General features: G+C 52.5%; 1 protein-coding gene across 5 annotated transcripts in view; it reads left to right on the forward strand.

The window, feature by feature from the left end:
- The first annotated feature begins 4,879 nt into the window (after window positions 1–4,879).
- The window catches only part of oxa1l (OXA1L mitochondrial inner membrane protein), a 34,379-nt gene continuing 16,008 nt past the window's right edge, over window positions 4,880–23,250 (forward strand). Inside the window, exons 1-6 of one of the 5 annotated variants that reach the window (XM_072554585.1) lie at window positions 4,880–4,984; window positions 9,345–9,503; window positions 12,363–12,576; window positions 12,738–12,881; window positions 13,253–13,338; window positions 16,382–16,546. In XM_072554585.1, the coding sequence (XP_072410686.1) occupies window positions 4,949–4,984; window positions 9,345–9,503; window positions 12,363–12,576; window positions 12,738–12,881; window positions 13,253–13,338; window positions 16,382–16,546 (804 nt within the window). In that variant the 5' untranslated portion in view covers window positions 4,880–4,948. Of the gene's footprint in view, window positions 5,033–6,064; window positions 6,104–7,275; window positions 7,315–7,447; window positions 7,462–9,344; window positions 9,504–12,362; window positions 12,577–12,737; window positions 12,882–13,252; window positions 13,339–16,381; window positions 16,547–23,250 lie in introns of those variants that run through there. The other 4 variants (XM_072554584.1, XM_072554588.1, XM_072554586.1 and 1 more) reach the window with 4 other exon arrangements.

Below are 23,250 nucleotides of genomic sequence, written 5' to 3' on the forward strand. Positions count from 1 at the left end.
CCCCCCCCCCCCACCGCGCGTTGCTTTCATGGAGGGCTGAGAAACTGCGTCGACTCGTCAGTGCACAGCGTTGGGAGACCTTTTCGGGGTGACCTGTCTTTCGAACGATTAAATTGTGGTCTTTAACGATGCGACAGAACTGGGTGATCTCTCTCTCGTAACCGTTCAGAGTGCCCCGCGGGTCGGGATGAGACGCCCTTGTTGGTTTAAGTCTGATCCTTGACAACGTCGCCGTCCAAAGTCGCCGGAGAGTTTGCCAACCTCCAGGCCGGCCGAAGTTTAAAACCGGGATCCAATCCCGAAACTGTCCGGGACTGACGCAGGACTAGGCGCAGCCCCTTCAACTTTGCGTCTGATCATCCGGTTCAGTTCCCCGTCCCAACTTTCTCTCCCGCCGTCTCCCGTCTGGTTCCCTCTCGTCTTTCCGGGATGGTATCCCAAACATTCAACATTCCTGCCCCTCCCCACCCTGCAACGACGGATCGCTGAGGCTGGGAATCCCCCCCACTCTCTGGGGGAGGGGGGGGAGCCACTTCTCCCTGTCTCAGTCCCACCCCGTCTCCTATAGATTGCGACCCCCCCCCAGTTTCTGACCACTCTCTGAGTGCAGCCATTTCTCCCTGTGTGAATACTGAGGAAAAATATTTCTTTCGTGCCTCTTCTATCCCTTCGGACTCCAGTATATTTTTACCCCTCCTCAAGTGAGACCAAAACTGCACCCACAGTGTTTGAGATGTGGTCCCATCAACACGAGCATAGCATAAAATCCTCACGTCGCACCGAAACAGACCCTTCAGTCTGACTCATCCATGCTGACCCAGATATCCCGATCCTAATCTAGTCCCATTCGCCAGCACTTGGCCCCTCTAAACCCTTCCTATCCCTGTCCCCATCCACCTTTTCAATGCCGTCATTGTCCCAGCCTCCCCCCCTTCCTCTGGCAGCTCATTCCACACACGCACCACCCTCTGGGGGGAAAAAGTTACCCCTCGGGTCCCTTTCCCCTCTCACCCCTTCTCGTTCTGGACTCCCCCACCCCAGGGAAAAGACCACATCCTATCCATCTCTCTTCCAATTTTGTAACCCTCTATAAGGTCACCCCTCAGCCCCCGACGCTCCGGGGAAAACAGCCCCAGCCTGTTCAGCCTCTCCCCTGTAGCTCAAACCCTCCAAACCCTGGCAACCTCCTTGTACGCTGAAAAATGTGTTGCTGGAAAAGCGCAGCAGGCCAGTCAGCATCCAAGGAGCAGAAGAACCGACGTTTCGGGCATAAGCCCTGCTTCCTTGTAAATCTTTTCTGAACCCCTTTCAATTTGCACAACATCCTTCCTGTAGCAGGGAGACCAGAACTGTCCTTGACTGGCCCTCACCTCACTCGAGTCATTCTTTGCTGAGGAGATCATCAGAGGGTTAGCTCGGGTGGACAGTGAGAGCCTTTTACCTCAGATGGTGTCGGCGAGCACGAGGGGACATCACTTTAAACTGAGGGCTGATAGATACAGGACAGATGTCAGTTCTTTACTCAGAGAGCAGTAGGGGCATGGGACACCCTCTGCCTGCAGCGAGAGTAGACTCGCCAACTTTAAGGGCATTTAAATGGGCATCGGATAGGCAGGTGGACGAGAACAGAATAGGGTCGGTGAGATGGGCTTCAGAGCGGTTGCACAGGTCGGTGCAACATTGAGGGCCGGGACTGCGCTGGAATGTTCAACGTTCCCCATCTCTCAAGTCCCACCCCAACTCCTTCAGACTGGGGCACCCTGTTTCCTGACTGCTTGCACACCTCCAAGTCCACAGGGGACAACCTTCCGAACAGAACGTTCCAGGTTTCTGTCAGATTCACCTACCGTCCTGCTGAACTCACGGTGAATACCAGCATAACCCCATCCATTCTCTCTCTCTCTCTCTCTCTCTCTCTCTCCGTCAGTCCCAGAAATTGGTCTGCACTCCACTCGTTTTGAAACCAGAAACCAGAAGATGGAATTTAATTCAGATAAATGCGAGGTGCTGCATTTTGGGAAAGCAAATCTTAGCAGGACTTATCCACTTAATGGTAAGGTCCTGGGGAGTGTTGCTGAACAAAGAGACCTTGGAGTGTAGGTTCATAGCTCCTTGAAAGTGGAGTCGCAGGTCGATAGGATAGTGAAGGAGGTGTTTGGTATGCTTTCCTTTATTGGTCAGAGTATTGAGTACAGGAGTTGGGAGGTCATGTTGCAGCTGCACAGGACATTGGTTAGGCCACTGTTGGAATATTGCGTGCAATTCTGGTCTCCTTCCTATTGGAAGGATGTTGTGAAACTTGAAAGGGTTCAGAAAAGATTTACAAAGATGTTGCCAGGGTTGGAGGATTTGAGCTACAGAGAGAGGCTGAACAGGCTGGGGCTGTTTTCCCTGGAGGGTTGGGGGCTGAGGGTTGACCTTATAAGGGTTTATAACATCATGAGGGGCATGGAGAGGGTAAATAGACACTGTCTATTCCCCTGGAGTGGGGGAGTGCAGAACTAGAGGGCATAGGTTTAGAATGAGAGGGGTAAGATTTAAACTTTTTCATGCAGAGGGTGGTGCGTGTATGGAATGAGCTGCCAGAGGAAGTGGTGGAGGCTGGGACAATTACAGCATTTAAAAGGATGGATACAGGATGGGGACAGGAATAGGAAGGGATTGGAGGGATAGGGGCCAAGTGCTGGCAAATGGGATTGGATTAGGTCAGGATATCTGGGTCGGCATGGACGAGTTGGGCTGAAGGGTCTGTTTCCGTGCCACATGAGAACTCTATTGTGCTCATATTGACGGGACCACACCTCGAACACAGTGGGTGCGGTCTTGGTCTCATTCGAGGAGGGGTAAAAATATACCGGAGGCCTGGGAACGAAGGGGTGATTTAACGGGGAAGGGTTGGGCAGACTCGGCTGACGTCTACCGGACCTTTGAAGAGCTCGGGACGGGGGTTTGGCCTGATTCGGTGCCGCAGGGTCTTGTGGGCCAGTGCAGAAGTAGGTTCTGCTGTGCTTGTTTGGGAAGACTAGGGTTCACGTCATATCCAGGTGAGGACGGAGCTGAGGACAATCATTTGAGGGTAGGGCTTGTGTGCCGTTGGTATTCCCTGCCTCCCAAGCTGTTGTGGGTTTGGTGTTGGGGATGCCGTTATTGAATATTATTGAAGCAACTCGGGATCGAAGCTTTGGTGCACAGGGGGAAGCGCGTGGATTAATTGGACAGCCTGGGTTTGATTCCCGTGACCCCTCTACCACCCCCCCCCCCCCCCCCCCCCGGCTCTGAGGGAGGGTCGATACTGGCTCTATTCTCATTAACCCCCTTCGGGACACTGGCTCGTTCTCCTCTCAGGCCGGGGGTTGCATTCCCGGGTACCACCAAAAATCGAAACGAAAATGGTCCCCCACCCCCGACGGAAGCGAGAGGGGAAAGTGAGGACACCGCGGCTCAGAGTGGAGAGTGCGGCGCTGGAAAAGCACGGCAGGTCAGGCAGCATCCGAGGTGCGGGAGAGTCAACATTTCAGGCACAAGCCCTTCATTGGGATCAAGGCATGATCCCGGACTTGATCCAGGATACCCCCTACCCAGGAGGTAGGGACACTACCAACTCTATTGGGGACCGCAACAGCACTCTCAGGATTTGAACCTGGACCCCCCCCGGTCCAGCGGTAGGGACACCACCGCCACTATTAGGGACAGTAAGTGCACTGTCAGGATTTGAACCCGGATCCCCTGGCCCAGTAGGTAGGGACACTACCACCACTATTAGGGACAGTAAGTGCACTGTCTGGATTTGAACCCGGATCCCCTGGCCCAGAGGCAGGGACACTACCGCCACTATTAGGGACAGTAAGTGCACTGTCAGGATTTGAACCTGGACCCCCCCCGGTCCAGCGGTAGGGACACTACCGCCACTATTAGGGACAGTAAGTGCACTGTCAGGATTTGAACCCGGATCCCCTGGCCCAGTAGGTAGGGACACTACCGCCACTATTAGGGACAGTAAGTGCACTGTCTGGATTTGAACCTGGACCCCCCCCGGTCCAGCGGTAGGGACACTACCGCCACTATTAGGGACAGTAAGTGCACTGTCAGGATTTGAACCCGGATCCCCTGGCCCAGTAGGTAGGGACACTACCACCACTATTAGGGACAGTAAGTGCACTGTCAGGATTTGAACCCGGATCCCCTGGCCCAGAGGCAGGGACACTACCCCTGCTCCAAACGCGCCACCTGCTGGCGGGTTGGGAGAACAATGGGAGAGACTCACATCAGGAGCTGCTCAGCCTCCGGACACGTCACAGGGGCGGGGCTACACCACGGACGTCACAGAGAGGGGTGGGGCCGAAGGTTCGGCTTGTCGAACCCAGACGGGGTGGGCCGGGAAAACGAACGTCACTGCAAGGGGGCGGGCTCCATACCGTCAATCACAATTTCGGGGCCTGCGCTATGTCGGTGTCCGGCGTGCGCGGGGGTGGGGCGCCGACGAGACGGGCTCAATGATGTCACTCACCAGCCACGAGAGCGGCACCCCCGTCCCGACACCGCATAGGTGCGCTTCGTTGTCACTCACAGGGCCGCCACTGTGATTGGTCAGGCGGCGCGTGGGGTGGGGAGTGAAGTCACAGCAATGGGCGGGGTCGGAGCGGTCAAAGCCGGGGGGCGGAGCGTCGGGTCTGCGCTGGGCAGGGGCCCGTGATGTCACGCTCAGGGGGGGGGAGACGCATTGGGTGGGGGCGGGGTCAGCGGAGAGAGCGTACGTCACTCGCCCAGGGCGGCGGACGCGATTGGCCAGCCGGCGGTGGCGGCACGTGATAGGCCGGGGAGGGAGGGTGGCTGGGTGACGTCACGTGGACAGCGGGGAATCCGATTCGTCAGGGGGTGCGGGTGAAGTGGGCGGGGCCTTGGCCACAGCCTCCGGCGCAGCCGCAGTCACAGTTCGGAGTGAAACAAGATGGCGGCGGGGAAGTTGGTCATGTCCATGAGGATGGTAAAGGTCTCTCAGGGAGGGGTCATGTTGGGGCTGCACAGGACATTGGTGAGGCCACTGTTGGAATATTGGGTACCATTCTGGTCTCCCAGGGAGGGGTCATGTTGGGGCTGTACAGGACATTGGTGAGGCTACTGTTGGAATATTGGGTACCATTCTGGTCTCCCGTGGAGGGGTCATGTTGGGGCTGTACAGGACATTGGTGAGGCTACTGTTGGAATATTGGGTACCATCTGGTCTCTCAGGGAGGGGTCATGTTGGGGCTGTACAGGACATTGGTGAGGCCACTGTTGGAATATTGGGTGCCATCTCGTCTCTCAGGGAGGGGTCATGTTGGGGCTGTACAGGACATTGGTGAGGCCACTGTTGGAATATTGGGTACCATTCTGGTCTCTCAGGGAGGGGTCATGTTGGGGCTGTACAGGACATTGGTGAGGCCACTGTTGGAATATTGGGTACCATTCTGGTCTCTCAGGGAGGGGTCATGTTGGGGCTGTACAGGACATTGGTGAGGCCACTGTTGGAATATTGGGTACCATTCTGGTCTCTCAGGGAGGGGTCATGTTGGGGCTGTACAGGACATTGATGAGGCTACTGTTGGAATATTGGGTGCCATCTGGTCTCTCAGGGAGGGGTCATGTTGGGGCTGTACAGGACATTGGTGAGGCCACTGTTGGAATATTGGGTACCATTCTGGTCTCCCGGGGAGGGGTCATGTTGGGGCTGTACAGGACATTGGTGAGGCCACTGTTGGAATATTGGGTACCATTCTGGTCTCCCAGGGAGGGGTCATGGGGCTGTACAGGACATTGGTGACGCTACTGTTGGAATATTGGGTACCATTCTGGTCTCCCAGGGAGGGGTCATGTTGGGGTTCTACAGGACATTGGTGAGGCTACTGTTGGAATATTGGGTGCCATCTGGTCTCTCAGGGAGGGGTCATGTTGGGGTTCTACAGGACATTGGTGAGGCCACTGTTGGAATATTGGGTACCATTCTGGTCTCCCAGGGAGGGGTCATGTTGGGGTTCTACAGGACATTGGTGAGGCCACTGTTGGAATATTGGGTGCCATTCTGGTCTCCCAGGGAGGGGTCATGTTGGGGCTGTACAGGACATTGGTGAGGCCACTGTTGGAATATTGGGTACCATTCTGGTCTCTCGGGGAGGGGTCATGTTGGGGCTGTACAGGACATTGGTGAGGCCACTGTTGGAATTTTGGGTGCCATCTGGTCTCTCAGGGAGGGGTCATGTTGGGGCTGTACAGGACATTGGTGAGGCTACTGTTGGAATATTGGGTACCATCTGGTCTCTCAGGGAGGGGTCATGTTGGGGCTGTACAGGACATTGGTGAGGCCACTGTTGGAATATTGGGTACCATTCTGGTCTCCCGGGGAGGGGTCATGTTGGGGCTGTACAGGACATTGGTGAGGCTACTGTTGTAATATTGGGTACCATCTGGTCTCTCGGGGAGAGGTCATGTTGGGGCTGTACAGGACATTGGTGAGGCCTCTGTTGGAATATTGGGTACCATTTGGTCTCTCAGGGAGGGGTCATGGGGCTGTACAGGACATTGGTGAGGCCACTGTTGGAATATTGGGTACCATCTGGTCTCCCAGGGAGGGGTCATGGGGCTGTACAGGACATTGGTGAGGCCACTGTTGTAATATTGGGTACCATTCTGGTCTCTCGGGGAGAGGTCATGTTGGGGCTGTACAGGACATTGGTGAGGCCACTGTTGGAATATTGGGTACCATTCTGGTCTCCCGGGGAGGGGTCATGTTGGGGCTGTACAGGACATTGGTGAGGCTACTGTTGTAATATTGGGTACCATCTGGTCTCTCAGGGAGGGGTCATGTTGGGGCTGTACAGGACATTGGTGAGGCCACTGTTGGAATATTGGGTACCATTCTGGTCTCCCAGGGAGGGGTCATGGGGCTGTACAGGACATTGGTGAGGCCACTCTTGGAATATTGGGTACCATTCTGGTCTCTCAGGGAGGGGTCATGTTGGGGTTCTACAGGACATTGGTGAGGCCACTGTTGGAATATTGGGTACCATTCTGGTCTCTCAGGGAGGGGTCATGGGGCTGTACAGGACATTGGTGAGGCCACTGTTGGAATATTGGGTACCATTCTGGTCTCTCGGGGAGGGGTCATGTTGGGGCTGTACAGGACATTGGTGAGGCCACTGTTGGAATATTGGGTACCATTCTGGTCTCCCAGGGAGGGGTCATGGGGCTATACAGGACATTGGTGAGGCCACTCTTGGAATATTGGGTACCATTCTGGTCTCTCAGGGAGGGGTCATGTTGGGGCTGTACAGGACATTGGTGAGGCCACTGTTGGAATATTGGGTACCATTCTGGTCTCCCAGGGAGGGGTCATGGGGCTATACAGGACATTGGTGAGGCCACTCTTGGAATATTGGGTGCCATCTGGTCTCTCGGGGAGGGGTCATGGGGCTGTACAGGACATTGGTGAGGCCACTGTTGGAATATTGGGTGCTATCTGGTCTCCCCGCTGCACAGGAAGGACGTGGTGAATCTTGAAAGGGGTTCAGGAAAGATTTACCAGGGTGTTGGGAGGGTTTGAGCTACAGGGGGAGAGGCTGAACAGGCCGGGGCTGTCTTCCCTGGAGCGTCGGAGGCTGAGAGGTGACCTTACGGAGGTTTACAAAGTCACGAGGGGGCTACGGGTAGGACGAATAGGCAAGTTTTTCACGCAGAGGGTGGTGCGTGTATGGAATGAGCTGCCAGCGGAAGTGGTGGAGGCTGGTACAATTGCAGCATTTAAAAGGTGGGTGGGGACGTGAACAGGAAGGGTTCGGAGGGATATGGACCCAAGTGCTGGGGAGCGGGACTGGATCGGGTTAGGGTATGTTGGTGTCATCCGAACATTCGGATTTGTGTTGGGGGTGAGGCGGTCCAAAACTAGACGGTTTAGGTTTAGGGTGAGAGGGGAAAAGGAACCGAGGGGCAACGTTTTCACACTGGGAGGGGTGGGAGCGGGGTGGTGGTGCGTGTATGGAAGTGGCAGAGGCTGGTGCGATGATAGCATTTAAAAGGCATCTGGGTGGGGACACGAACAGGAAGGGTATAGAGGGATAGAGCCGAAGTGCTGGCAAGTTGGGCCAGATGAATTCAGGATAATCTGGGTCAGCACGGCCGGGTTGGACCGAAGGGTCTGTTTCCGCGCTCTACGACTCGAATCGGCTCCCGTTCTCAGGCACGTGGCGAGCAAAGTGTATCATGGTGCCTTGTGTGATTGTCTGAACATTTCTTCAAGGGCACCGTGGTTCCTGCATCGGTCACCCATTTCAGATGCTACCAGACCTACTGGTTGACTGTTGGCTCTCCTGTCACTGTATCCCTGGAATCTATTACCCTCCCCATCTGTGTAGCAGAGGCATTGGTTGTTTATTTCCCCTGAGCCCGTTCCTGACCATCCCAAATATTCGAGGAGCCTTGATTATCTGGCATTCGGTTATTCAAGTTTCCGATTATCGGAACAAGATTGCAAGGCCCTGATGATTGCTTAAACTGTGTCATCCGGCATTCGATTATCAGAGCATTTGGTGATCCGAACAAAATACTCCCCGCCTGTGTCATTCAGAGAATCGAGGTTCCTCTGCAGTATCAAAAGCATGAGGTCTGTTTGAGAGGGGAATGACTACTGGGGGCTCCTGCATTGCGTCCTCAGCCTCCTTACTTTCTGTGATGGTCACCCAGTCCCCTTTCTGCCTCTATAACTCTCACCTGCACGACATTCTCAGTCTGGTGGACGCTCCCCAATGAGTCCAGCCACCGCTCCAACTCTGAAAAGCCAGTAGCTGCAGGAGGACACACACGTTTCCGTACCCCGAGCGAGGTAGGCAGGAGGGGGCGGGGGGAGGCAGCTTTCTCACGGAGAATGGGGGCGTGCGTATGGATGGGTTGGACGAAGGGTCCGAGCCGGAACGTCGACCCCGCCCCCAGGGCGCTGCCCGACCTGCCGGCCGCACTCCATCTCCCCTGACGGTCCAGTATCTGCAGTCCTCACCCTCTCCCTGAGGGCCGGACGCTGGCAAGGGGCGTGCGGTGAATTCCGGATGAGTGAGTTTTGGGGAGGTTTGTAGCTCAGGGTTGAGGTTCTGGAGGTAGGTTTGCTCGCTGAGCTGGAAGGTTCATTTCCAGACGTTTCGTCACCATACTAGGTAATATCTTCAGTGGGCCTCAGGCGAAGCACTGTACATGGTTCCTGCTTTTTCTTTTTATGAAACCATGGTTGGTGTTGGGGTGGTGGGCAGAAAGCTCTGTTTCTTTGCTGTTTGACTCTGTGACTCTCTCTTCCCCCCCCTCTTTCCCCCCCCCCACACATACAGATGCAGAAATGCTGGTCTCGTGCCTGGAGCTCAGGGGCATCACTGTGCCCCCTGTGCCAGCCAGAGCTCTTAGGCACTGCCCGTTGTGCCCCGGGCTCTCGTCTCATCCTCCCGTTCCCCGTTGGCGTGCGGTACAACAGCACGGCGTCTCCACCGCAGGTACTGTGGTCTTGAACCCCAGGGGTTAGTGAGGGACGGAAGGAGGGAGGGGTGTCCTGGTCCCCAAGCTGTGGCGTGGAGGCACAGCGTGGCCCAGCAAGCCTTCGCCCCTCTCGGGGGTTCCTGGCGCCAATTTGGCGTGCGTGTCAGAGGAGGGAGTGGTTTTGCGCAGGCCCAAGGCCTGGAGGGGTCACAACAGGGAGTGGGCGTGCGTTCTCCACCCCCCTCCCCCTCTCTCTGTCTCCCAAAGCGGCTGAGTCAAATGGGAGATGTTGCTGCTGGTTGCAGGGTGGTGCTGGGAAGCCTCCTGCCTGGCACTGGGCACGTGTGGAGGGTAAGGCTCTGAGACCTTGAGGAATAAGGCAGGGCAGGTGACTGAGGTGTCAGTAGGGGAGCACTTTGGAGCCAGCGACCATAATTCTATTAGATTTAAAGTAATGATGGAAAAGGATAGACCAGATCTAAAAGTTGAAGTTCGAAATTGGAGAAAGACCAATTTTGACGGTATTAGGCAAGAACTTTCGAAAGCTGATTGGAGGCAGATGTTCGCAGGTAAAGTGACGGTTGGAAAATAGGAAGCCTTCAGAAATGAGATAACGAGAATCCAGAGAAAGTATATTCCTGTTCGGGTGAAAGGAAAGGTTGGTAGATACAGGGAATGCTGGATGACGAAAGAAATTGAGGGTTTGGTTCAGAAAAAGAAGGAAGCATATGTCAGGTGTAGACAGGATAGATCGAGTGAATCCTTGGAAGAGTATAAAGAAAGTAGGAGTATATTTAAGAAGGAAATCAGGACGGCAAAAAGGGAACATGAGATAGTTTTGGCAAATAGAATTAAGGAGAATCCAAAGAGTTTTTACGAATACATTAAAGACAAAACAGTAACTAGGGAGAGAATAGAGCCTTTCAAAGACCAGCAAGACTTGCGGCCTTTGTGTGGAGCCACAGAAAATGGGGGAGATACTAAATGAGTATTTTGCATCGGTATTTACTGTGGAAAAGGATATGGAAGATAGAGACTGTAGGGAAATAGATGGTGACATTTTAAAAAATGTCCATAATACAGAGGAGGAAGTGCTGGATGTTTTGAAACGCACAAAAGTGGATAAATCCCCAGGACCTAGAACTCTGTGGGAAACTGGAGAAGTGATTGCTGGGCCTCTTGCTGAGATATTTGTATCATCGATACTCACAGGTGAGGTGCCAGAAGACTGGAGGTTGGCTAACGTGGTGCCACTGTTTAAGAAGGGTGGTAAGGACAAGCCAGGGAACTATAGACCAGTGAGTCTGACCTTGGTGGTGGGCAAGTTGTTGGAGGGAATCCTGAGGGACAGAATGTACATGTATTTGGAAAGGCAAGGTCTGATTAGGGATAGTCAACATGGCTTTGTGCATGGGAAATCATGCCTCACAAACTTGATTGAGTTTTTGAAGAAGTAACAAAGAGGTTTGATGAGGACAGAGCAGGAGATGTGATCTATATGGACTTCAATAAGGCGTTCGACAAGGTTCCCCAATGGAGATTAGTTAGCAAGGTTAGATCTCATGGAATACAGGGAGAACTAGCCATTTGGATACAGAACTGGCTCAAAGGTAGAAGACAGAGGGTGGTGGTGGAGGGTTGTTTTTCAGACAGGAGGCCTGTGACCAGTGGAGTGCCACAAGGATCGGTGCTGGGTCCTCTACTTTTTGTCATTTACATAAATGATTTGGATGTGAGCATAAGAGGTACAGTTAGTAAGTTTGCAGATGACACCAAAATTGGAGGTGGAGTGGACAGCGAAGAGGGTTACCTCAGAGTACAACAGGATCTGGACCAGATGGGCCAATGGGTTGAGAAGTGGTAAATGGAGTTTAATTCAGATAAATGTGAGGTGCTGCATTTTGGGAAAGCAAATCTTAGCAGGACTTATACACTTAATGGTAAGGTCCTAGGGAGTGTTGCTGAACAAAGAGACCTTGGAGTGCAGGTTCATAGCTCCTTGAAAGTGGAGTCGCAGGTAGATAGGATAGTGAAGGTGGTGTTTGGTATGCTTTCCTTTATTGGTCAGAGTATTGAGTACAGGAGTTGGGAGGTCATGTTGCGGCTGTACAGGACATTGGTTAGGCCGCTGTTGGAATATTGCGTGCAATTCTGGTCTCCTTCCTATCGGAAAGATGTTGTGACACTTGAAAGGGTTCAGAAAAGATTTACAAGGATGTTGCCAGGGTTGGAGGATTTGAGCTACAGGGAGAGGCTGTACAGGCTGGGGCTGTTTTCCCTGAAGCATTGGAGGCTGAGGGGTGACCTTATAGAGGTTTATAAAATTGAGGGGCATGGAGAGGGTAAATAGGCAAAGTCTTTTCCCTGGGGTTGGAGAGTCCAGAACTAGAGGGCATAGGTTTAAGGTGAGAGAGGAAAGATATAAAAGAGACCTGAGGGGCAACTTTTTCACACAGAGGGTGGTACGTGTATGGAATGAGCTGCCAGAGGATGTGGTGGAGGCTGGTACAATTGCAACATTTAAGAGGCATTTGGATGGGTATATGAATAGGAAGGGTTTGGAGGGGTATGGGCCGGGTGCAGGCAGGTGGGACTAGATTGGGTTGGGATATCTGGGTCAGCATGGACGAGTTGGACCGAAGGGTCTGTTTCCATGCTGTACATCTCTATGAGCCACTGCTGGAGGTGAAGATGGCACCTCCCCCCCCCCCCCCCCCCCTCCCAGCTCTGGTGCTGTCCAGGGGGTGGGGTGGGGTGGGGCGGGCAGAAGGGGATGTCAGTGGCGCAGGCTGGCGATGGGGTGGGGTGAGCAGACCGAGCATCATTCCTCCGCTGTCTATCATTTCCTCCTCTTCTCCCCCCCCCCCTCACTGCAGGTGTCCCCCGGTGAGGAGATTGCCCAGACGCTGGTTTCGGTGCCCGCTGCCGTGCCCACCCCCCCAGCTGAGCTGCTGGACGTGGCCCAGGCCCAGGAGGCTGGCCTGGCGGAGCTGGGCCTGGGAGGGTACACTCCGGTCGGCCTGGTACAGCAAGTCCTGGAGTTCATCCACCTGGAGGTCGGCCTGCCCTGGTGGGGTGCCATCGTGGCTGGTGAGGATGGGCGAGGGGAGGGAAGGGTGGGGTATCGGGGGTGTCCGGTGTCCGACCCCCCCACGTCTGCCCGTCCCTGACCCCCCCCCCCCGTCTGGCCCCATCTCACACACTCTCTCTCTCTCTCTCTCTCTCTCTCTCTCTCTCTCTCCCCGCTGCAGGGACAGTGTTGGCTCGGACCCTGGTCTTCCCGGTCATCGTGAAGGGTCAGCGCGAAGCAGCCAAACTCAATAACCATCTCCCGGAGATGACCAAACTCACCAACAAGATGAACGAGGCGAAGGCCACTGGCAACAAGTTCGAATGTGAGTGAGAGGGCGGTGGGGTGGGGGGGGTGGAGGGGGAGGGAGGGGAGGGAGAGAACTGGGTATCACCCCCCCCCCACCTTCCCACAGCTGTCAGCCCTGGGAGGGGGGGGGGGGGGGGGGGTGGGGGGTCCCACCTCCCTCTGGGTGGGTCACTGGCTCTCCCCTCTGTGTTGGGGGGGGTTGGGGGGGTGAATGCAGCTGTGTGCTCCAGACAGACTGTCTTGGTGGTGGATTTTTATTTTGACGATCTCTTTTTTTTTGTTTCTTTTCCCTCCCCCCGCCCCTCAATGCCTGCCCTCAACCTTCTCTCGCCCCCCCCCCCCCCCACCCCCTCCCATCCCTTGCTGCTCCCCCCTCTCCCTCCTTAGTTGCGAAAGCGTACTCAGACCTGATGCTCTTTCAGAAGAAACATGACGTTAATCCTCTCCGTGGCTTCCTCGTTCCCCTCATCCAGGTCTGTCTACTGCTGGGGTTTACTCTCGCTGTTTACACAGCTCTCTGATTACCGCTCCCACACAGTCTCTAAACTCCCCGGTCCTGTACGGATTCCCCCAACTATCCCAGATTATCCCCCCGGGCCTGTACGGATTACCCCAACTATCCCAGATTATCCCCTGGTCCATAAGACATAGGAGTGGAAGTAAGGCCATTCGGCCCATCGAGTCCACTCCGCCATTCAATCATGGCTGATGGGCATTTCAACTCCACTTACCCGCATTCTCCCCGTAGCCCTTAATTCCTCGAGACAACAAGAACCGATCAATCTCTGCCTTGAAGACATTTAGCATCCCGGCCTCCACTGCACTCTGCGGCAATGAATTCCACAGGCCCACCACTCTCTGGCTGAAGAAATGTCTCCGCATTTCTGTTCTGAATTTACCCCCTCTAATTTTAAGGCTGTGTCCACGGGTCCTAGTCTCCTCGCCTAACGGAAACAATTTCCTAGCATCCACCCTTTCCAAGCCATGTATTATCTTGTATGTCTCTATTAAGTCTCCCCTTAATCTTCTAAACTCCAATGAATACAATCCCAGGATCCTCAGCCATTCCTCGTATGTTAGGCCTACCATTCCAGGGATCATCCGTGTGAATCTCCGCTGGACACGTTCCAGTGCCAGTATGTCCTTCCTGAGGTGTGGGGACCAAAACTGGACACAGTACTCCAAATGGGGCCTAACCAGAGCTTTATAAAGTCTTAGAAGTACATCTCTGTTTTTATATTCCAACCCTCTTGAGATAAGAGACAACATCGCATTCGCTTTCTTAATCACAGACTCAACCTGCATGTTGACCTTTCGAGAATCCTCGACTAGCACTCCCAGATCCCTTTGTACTTTGGCTTTACGAATTTTCTCACCGTTTAGAAAGTAGTCTGCGCTTTTATTCTTTTTGCCAAAGTGCAAGACCTCGCAGGTCTGTACAGATTACCCAGGATCTCCCAGATTATCCCCCCGGTCCTGTACAGATTACCCAGATTATCCCCCTGGTCCTGTACAGATTACCCAGGATCTCCCAGATTATCCCCCCGGTCCTGTACGGATTACCCAGATTATCCCCCTGGTCCTGTACGGATTACCGAGGATCTCCCAGATTATCCCCCCGGTCCTGTACGGATTACCCAGGATCTCCCAGATTATCCCCCCGGTCCTGTACGGATTACCCAGGATCTCCCAGATTATCCCCCTGGACCTGTACAGATTACCCAGGATCTCCCAGATTATCCCCCGGTCCTGTACAGATTACCCAGGATCTCCCAGATTATCCCCCTGGTCCTGTACGGATTACCCAGGATCTCCCAGATTATCCCCCCGGTCCTGTACGGATTACCCAGGATCTCCCAGATTATCCCCCCGGTCCTGTACGGATTACCCAGATTATCCCCCCGGTCCTGTACGGATTACCCAGATTATCCCCCCGGTCCTGTACGGATTACCCAGGATCTCCCAGATTATCCCCCCGGTCCTGTACGGATTACCCAGGATCTCCCAGATTATCCCCCCGGTCCTGTACGGATTACCCAGGATCTCCCAGATTATCCCCCTGGACCTGTACAGATTACCCAGGATCTCCCAGATTATCCCCCGGTCCTGTACAGATTACCCAGGATCTCCCAGATTATCCCCCTGGTCCTGTATGGATTACCCAGGATCTCCCAGATTATCCCCCCGGTCCTGTACGGATTACCCAGGATCTCCCAGATTATCCCCCCGGTCCTGTACGGATTACCCAGATTATCCCCCCGGTCCTGTACGGATTACCCAGATTATCCCCCCGGTCCTGTACGGATTACCCAGGATCTCCCAGATTATCCCCCCGGTCCTGTACGGATTACCCAGGATCTCCCAGATTATCCCCCTGGACCTGTACAGATTACCCAGGATCTCCCAGATTATCCCCCGGTCCTGTACAGATTACCCAGGATCTCCCAGATTATCCCCCTGGTCCTGTACGGATTACCCAGGATCTCCCAGATTATCCCCCCGGTCCTGTACGGATTACCCAGGATCTCCCAGATTATCCCCCCGGTCCTGTACGGATTACCCAGATTATCCCCCCGGTCCTGTACGGATTACCCAGATTATCCCCCCGGTCCTGTACGGATTACCCAGATTATCCCCTGGTCCTGTACAGATTACCCAGGATCTCCCAGATTATCCCCCCGGTCCTGTACAGATTACCCAGGATCTCCCAGATTATCCCCCTGGTCGTGTACTGATTACCCAGGATCTCCCAGATTATCCCCCGGTCCTGTACAGATTACCCAGGATCTCCCAGATTATCCCCCCGGTCCTGTACAGATTACCCAGGATCTCCCAGATTATCCCCCGGTCCTGTACAGATTACCCAGGATCTCCCAGATTATCCCCTGGTCCTGTACGGATTACCCAGGATCTCCCAGATTATCCCCCCGGTCCTGTACAGATTACCCAGGATCTCCCAGATTATCCCCCCGGTCGTGTACGGATTACCCAGATTATCCCCCCCCAGTCCTGTACGGATTACCCAGGATCTCCCAGATTACCCCCCGGTCCTTTACGGATTACCCAGGATCTCCACAGATTATCCCCTGGTCCTGTACGGATTACCCTGACTCTCCCAGATTATCCCCCCGGTCTGTACGGATTACCCAGGATCTCCACAGATTATCCCCCCGGTCCTGTACGGATTCCCCATATTATCCCCCCGGTCCTGTACGGATTACCCCGACTCTCCCAGATTATCCCCTGGTCCTGTACGGATTACCCCGAGTCTCCCAGATTATCCCCCCGGTCCTGTACGGATTCCCCCAGCTCTCCCATATTGCCCCCACCCCGGTCCTGTACGGATTCCCCTGACTCTCCCACATTGCCCCCCGCCCCCCTCCCGGTCCTGTACAGATTCCCCTAGCTCTCCCACATTGCCCCACCCCCTCCCCGGTCCCCCACTGATGTCTGGAACTCCCTGTGATGCTAACTCACTCTCTCTTCTGTCTCTCTCTGTATCTTTGTCCCCCTCAGGCTCCCATCTTTATCTCGTTCTTTGTCGCTCTGCGTCAGATGGCGTACCTGCCCGTGCCCAGCCTGCAGACAGGTGGACTGTGGTGGTTCACGGATCTCACAGCCGCAGACCCCTTCTACCTGCTGCCTGTGGTTGTCACGGGAACCATGTGGGGTATCCTGGAGGTAAGGCCGAACCCCTCTCAGTGAGTCTGCCCCTGCTCTGTCTCTGGGGAACTGTTGGAGCTGCATCTCTCGGTGTTGGACTGTAACAATAGTGTTTGAGTGATCTTTCTCTCTCTCTCTCTCTCTCTCTCTCCCTCTCTCTCTCTCCCTCTCTCTCTGATCTCTCTGTGTCTCTCTCTCTCTCTGTCTCTCTCTCTCTCTGTCTCTCTCTCTCTCTCTGTCTCTCTCTCTCTCTGTCTCTCTCTCTCTCTGTCTCTCTCTCTCTCTGTCTCTCTCTCTCTGTGTCTCTCTCTCTCTGTGTCTCTCTCTCTCTGTGTCTCTCTCTCTCTCTGTCAGAGTGTAAGGATGGTGTTGTGATGTGTGTCTCACTCTCTGTCAGAGTGTAAGGATGGTGTTGTGATGTCTCTCTCTCTCTCTGTCAGAGTGTAAGGATGGTGTTGTGATGTGTGTGTCTCTCTCTCTGTCGGAGTGTAAGGATGGTGTTGTGATGTCTCTCTCTCTCTCTGTCAGAGTGTAAGGATGGTGTTGTGATGTGTCTCTCTCTCTCTGTCAGAGTGTAAGGATGGTGTTGTGATGTGTGTCTCTCTCTGTCAGAGTGTAAGGATGGTGTTGTGATGTCTCTCTCTCTCTGTCGGAGTGTAAGGATGGTGTTGTGATGTGTGTCTCTCTCTGTCAGAGTGTAAGGATGGTGTTGTGATGTGTGTCTCTCTCTGTCAGAGTGTAAGGATGGTGTTGTGATGTGTGTCTCTCTGTCGGAGTGTAAGGATGGTGTTGTGATGTGTCTCTCTGTCAGAGTGTAAGGATGGTGTTGTGATGTGTGTCTCTCTCTCTGTCAGAGTGTAAGGATGGTGTTGTGATGTGTGTCTCTCTGTCGGAGTGTAAGGATGGTGTTGTGATGTGTCTCTCTGTCAGAGTGTAAGGATGGTGTTGTGATGTGTCTCTCTGTCAGAGTGTAAGGATGGTGTTGTGATGTGTGTCTCTCTCTCTGTCAGAGTGTAAGGATGGTGTTGTGATGTGTGTCTCTCTCTGTCGGAGTGTAAGGATGGTGTTGTGATGTCTCTCTCTCTCTGTCGGAGTGTAAGGATGGTGTTGTGATGTGTCTCTCTGTCGGAGTGTAAGGATGGTGTTGTGATGTGTCTCTCTCTGTCAGAGTGTAAGGATGGTGTTGTGATGTCTCTCTCTCTGTCAGAGTGTAAGGATGGTGTTGTGATGTGTGTCTCTCTCTCTCTCTGTCAGAGTTTAAGGATGGTGTTGTGATGTCTCTCTCTCTCTGTCAGAGTGTAAGGATGGTGTTGTGATGTTTGTCTCTCTCTCTCTGTGTCAGAGTGTAAGGATGGTGTTGTGATGTTTGTCTCTCTCTCTCTCTGTCAGAGTGTAAGGATGGTGTTGTGATGTGTGTCTCTCTGTCAGAGTGTAAGGATGGTGTTGTGATGTCTCTCTCTCTCTCTGTCAGAGTGTAAGGATGGTGTTGTGATGTGTGTGTCTCTCTCTCTGTCGGAGTGTAAGGATGGTGTTGTGATGTCTCTCTCTCTCTCTGTCAGAGTGTAAGGATGGTGTTGTGATGTGTGTCTCTCTCTCTGTCAGAGTGTAAGGATGGTGTTGTGATGTGTGTCTCTCTGTCGGAGTGTAAGGATGGTGTTGTGATGTGTCTCTCTGTCAGAGTGTAAGGATGGTGTTGTGATGTGTGTCTCTCTCTCTGTCAGAGTGTAAGGATGGTGTTGTGATGTGTGTCTCTCTGTCGGAGTGTAAGGATGGTGTTGTAATGTGTCTCTCTGTCAGAGTGTAAGGATGGTGTTGTGATGTTTGTCTCTGTCGGAGTGTAAGGATGGTGTTGTGATCAGTCTCTCTCTCTGTCGGAGTGTAAGGATGGTGTTGTGATGTGTGTCTCTTTGTCGGAGTGTAAGGATGGTGTTGTGATGTGTGTCTCTCTCTCTGTCAGAGTGTAAGGATGGTGTTGTGATGTGTGTCTCTCTCTCTGTCGGAGTGTAAGGATGGTGTTGTGATGTCTCTCTCTCTCTGTCGGAGTGTAAGGATGGTGTTGTGATGTCTCTCTCTCTCTGTCGGAGTGTAAGGATGGTGTTGTGATGTGTCTCTCTGTCGGAGTGTAAGGATGGTGTTGTGATGTGTGTCTCTCTCTGTCGGAGTGTAAGGATGGTGTTGTGATGTGTGTCTCTCTCTGTCGGAGTGTAAGGATGGTGTTGTGATGTGTCTCTCTCTGTCAGAGTGTAAGGATGGCGTTGTGATGTCTCTCTCTCTGTCAGAGTGTAAGGATGGTGTTGTGATGTTTGTCTCTCTCTCTCTCTGTCAGAGTGTAAGGATGGTGTTGTGATGTGTGTCTCTCTCTCTGTCGGAGTCTAAGGATGGTGTTGTGATGTCTCTCTCTCTGTCAGTGTGTAAGGATGGTGTTGTGATGTGTCTCTCTGTCAGAGTGTAAGGATGGTGTTGTAATGTGTCTCTCTGTCAGAGTGTAAGGATGGTGTTGTGATGTTTGTCTCTGTCGGAGTGTAAGGATGGTGTTGTGATGTGTGTCTCTGTCACAGTGTAAGGATGGTGTTGTGATGTCTCTCTCTCTGTCGGAGTGTAAGGATGGTGTTGTGATGTGTGTCTCTGTCACAGTGTAAGGATGGTGTTGTGATGTCTCTCTCTCTCTGTCGGAGTGTAAGGATGGTGTTGTGATGTGTCTCTCTCTCTGTCAGAGTGTAAGGATGGTGTTGTGATGTGTCTCTCTCCTTGTCAGAGTGTAAGGATGGTGTTGTGATGTGTGTCTCTGTCAGAGTGTAAGGATGGTGTTGTGATGTGTGTCTCTCTCTCTGTCAGAGTGTAAGGATGGTGTTGTGATGTGTCTCTCTGTCAGAGTGTAAGGATGGTGTTGTGATGTCTCTCTCTCTGTCAGTGTGTAAGGATGGTGTTGTGATGTCTCTCTCTCTGTCGGAGTGTAAGGATGGTGTTGTGATGTGTGTGTCTCTGTCGGAGTCTAAGGATGGTGTTGTGATGTGTCTCTCTCTCTGTCAGAGTGTAAGGATGGTGTTGTGATGTGTCTCTCTCTCTGTCGGAGTGTAAGGATGGTGTTGTGATGTCTCTCTCTCTGTCAGAGTGTAAGGATGGTGTTGTGATGTGTGTCTCTCTCTCTGTCAGTGTTTAAGGATGGTGTTGTGATGTGTGTCTCTCTCTCTGTCAGAGTGTAAGGATGGTGTTGTGATGTCTCTCTCTCTGTCGGAGTGTAAGGATGGTGTTGTGATGTGTGTGTCTCTGTCGGAGTCTAAGGATGGTGTTGTGATGTGTCTCTCTCTCTGTCAGTGTGTAAGGATGGTGTTGTGATGTGTCTCTCTCTCTGTCAGAGTGTAAGGATGGTGTTGTGATGTGTCTCTCTCTCTCTCTGTCAGAGTGTAAGGATGGTGTTGTGATGTGTGTCTCTGTCGGAGTGTAAGGGTGGTGATGTGATGTCTCTCTCTCTCTGTCAGAGTGTAAGGATGGTGTTGTGATGTGTGTCTCTCTCTCTGTCAGAGTGTAAGGATGGTGTTGTGATGTGTCTCTCTCTGTCAGAGTGGAAGGATGGTGTTGTGATGTCTCTCTCTGTCAGAGTGTAAGGATGGTGTTGTGATGTCTCTCTCTCTGTCAGAGTGTAAGGATGGTGTTGTGATGTGTGTCTCTCTCTCTCTGTCAGAGTGTAAGGATGGTGTTGTGATGTGTCTCTCTCTCTCTGTCAGAGTGTAAGGATGGTGTTGTGATGTGTCTCTCTCTCTGTGTTGGAGTGTAAGGATGGTGTTGTGATGTGTCTCTCTCTCTCTGTCGGAGTGTAAGGATGGTGTTGTGATGTCTCTCTCTCTCTGTCAGAGTGTCAGGATGGTGTTGTGATGTGTCTCTCTCTGTCGGAGTGTAAGGATGGTGTTGTGATGTTTGACTCTTTCTCTGTCAGAGTGTAAGGATGGTGTTGTGATGTGTCTCTCTCTGTCGGAGTGTAAGGATGGTGTTGTGATGTGTCTTTCTCTGTCGGAGTGTAAGGATGGTGTTGTGATGTGTGTGTCTCTGTCCGAGTGTAAGGATGGTGTTGTGATGTGTGTCTCTCTGTCAGAGTGTAAGGATGGTGTTGTGATGTGTGTCTCTCTGTCCGAGTGTAAGGATGGTGTTGTGATGTGTGTCTCTCTCTCTCTCGGTGTGTAAGGATGGTGTTGTGATGTGTGTCTCTCTCTCTCTGTCAGAGTGTAAGGATGGTGTTGTGATGTGTCTCTCTCTGTCAGAGTGTAAGGATGGTGTTGTGATGTGTGTCTCTCTGTCGGAGTGTAAGGATGGTGTTGTGATGTGTGTCTCTCTCTGTCAGAGTGTAAGGATGGTGTTGTGATGTGTGACTCTCTCTGTCGGAGTGTAAGGATGGTGTTGTGATGTGTGTCTCTCTGTCGGAGTGTAAGGATGGTGTTGTGATGTGTGTCTCTCTCTGTCAGAGTGTAAGGATGGTGTTGTGATGTGTGTCTCTCTGTCGGAGTGTAAGGATGGTGTTGTGATGTGTGTCTCTCTGTCGGAGTGTAAGGATTGTGTTGTGATGTGTGTCTCTCTCTGTCAGAGTGTAAGGATGGTGTTGTGATGTGTGTCTCTCTGTCGGAGTGTAAGGATGGTGTTGTGATGTCTCTCTCTCTCTCTGTCAGAGTGTAAGGATGGTGTTGTGATGTGTGTCTCTCTCTCTGTCAGAGTGTAAGGATGGTGTTGTGATGTCTCTCTCTCTCTGTCGGAGTGTAAGGATGGTGTTGTGATGTGTCTCTCTCTGTCGGAGTGTAAGGATGGTGTTGTGATGTGTGTCTCTCTCTCTGTCGGAGTGTAAGGATGGTGTTGTGATGTGTCTCTCTCTCTGTCAGAGTGTAAGGATGGTGTTGTGATGTGTGTCTCTCTGTCGGAGTGTAAGGATGGTGTTGTGATGTGTCTCTCTCTCTGTCGGAGTGTAAGGATGGTGTTGTGATGTGTCTCTCTGTCTGTGTTGGAGTGTAAGGATGGTGTTGTGATGTGTCTCTCTCTCTGTCAGAGTGTAAGGATGGTGTTGTGATGTGTCTCTCTCTCTGTCAGAGTGTAAGGATGGTGTTGTAATGTGTGTCTCTCTGTCGGAGTGTAAGGATGGTGTTGTAATGTGTCTCTCTGTCGGAGTGTAAGGATGGTGTTGTGATGTGTGTCTCTGTCGGAGTGTAAGGATGGTGTTGTGATGTCTCTCTCTCTCTGTCAGAGTGTAAGGATGGTGTTGTGATGTGTGTCTCTCTCTCTGTCAGAGTGTAAGGATGGTGTTGTGATGTGTCTCTCTCTGTCAGAGTGTAAGGATGGTGTTGTGATGTGTGTCTCTGTCACAGTGTAAGGATGGTGTTGTGATGTGTCTCTGTCAGAGTGTCAGGCTGGTGTTGTGATGTGTGTCTCTCTGTCAGAGTGTAAGGATGGTGTTGTGATGTGTGTCTCTCTCTCTGTCAGAGTGTAAGGATGGTGTTGTGATGTGTGTCTCTCTGTCAGAGTGTAAGGATGGTGTTGTGATGTGTGTGTCTCTGTCCGAGTGTAAGGATGGTGTTGTGATGTGTGTCTCTCTGTCAGAGTGTAAGGATGGTGTTGTGATGTGTGTGTCTCTGTCGGAGTGTAAGGATGGTGTTGTGATGTGTGTCTCTCTGTCAGAGTGTAAGGATGGTGTTGTGATGTGTGTGTCTCTGTCGGAGTGTAAGGATGGTGTTGTGATGTGTCTCTCTCTGTCAGAGTGTAAGGATGGTGTTGTGATGTCTCTCTCTCTGTCGGAGTGTAAGGATGGTGTTGTGATGTGTGTCTCTCTCTGTCAGAGTGTAAGGATGGTGTTGTGATGTGTGTCTCTCTCTGTCAGAGTGTAAGGATGGTGTTGTGATGTGTGTCTCTCTGTCGGAGTGTAAGGATGGTGTTGTGATGTGTGTCTCTCTCTGTCAGAGTGTAAGGATGGTGTTGTGATGTCTCTCTCTCTGTCGGAGTGTAAGGATGGTGTTGTGATGTGTGTCTCTCTCTGTCAGAGTGTAAGGATGGTGTTGTGATGTCTCTCTCTCTCTCTGTCGGAGTGTAAGGATGGTGTTGTGATGTGTGTCTCTCTTTGTCAGAGTGTAAGGATGGTGTTGTGATGTGTGTCTCTCTCTCTGTCGGAGTGTAAGGATGGTGTTGTGATGTGTGTCTCTCTGTCGGAGTGTAAGGATGGTGTTCTAATGTGTCTCTCTGTCGGAGTGTAAGGATGGTGTTGTGATGTGTGTCTCTCTCTCTCTGTCGGAGTGTAAGGATGGTGTTGTGATGTGTGTCTCTCTCTGTCAGAGTGTAAGGAAGGTGTTGTGATGTGTCTCTCTCTCTGTGTCAGAGTGTAAGGATGGTGTTGTGATGTCTCTCTCTCTGTCGGAGTGTAAGGATGGTGTTGTGATGTGTGTCTCTCTCTGTCAGAGTGTCAGGATGGTGTTGTGATGTGTCTCTCTCTCTGTGTCAGAGTGTAAGGATGGTGTTGTGATGTCTCTCTCTCTGTCGGAGTGTAAGGATGGTGTTGTGATGTGTCTCTCTGTCAGAGTGTAAGGATGGTGTTGTGATGTCTCTCTCTCTGTCGGAGTGTAAGGATGGTGTTGTGATGTATCTCTCTCTCTCTCTGTCGGAGTGTAAGGATGGTGTTGTGATGTGTGTCTCTCTGTCTGTCAGAGTGTAAGGATGGTGTTGTGATGTGTCTCTCTGTCTGAGTGTAAGGATGG

This window comes from Chiloscyllium punctatum, chromosome 36, assembly GCF_047496795.1.
Source record: "Chiloscyllium punctatum isolate Juve2018m chromosome 36, sChiPun1.3, whole genome shotgun sequence".
In the NCBI taxonomy this organism is placed as follows: domain Eukaryota; kingdom Metazoa; phylum Chordata; class Chondrichthyes; order Orectolobiformes; family Hemiscylliidae; genus Chiloscyllium; species Chiloscyllium punctatum.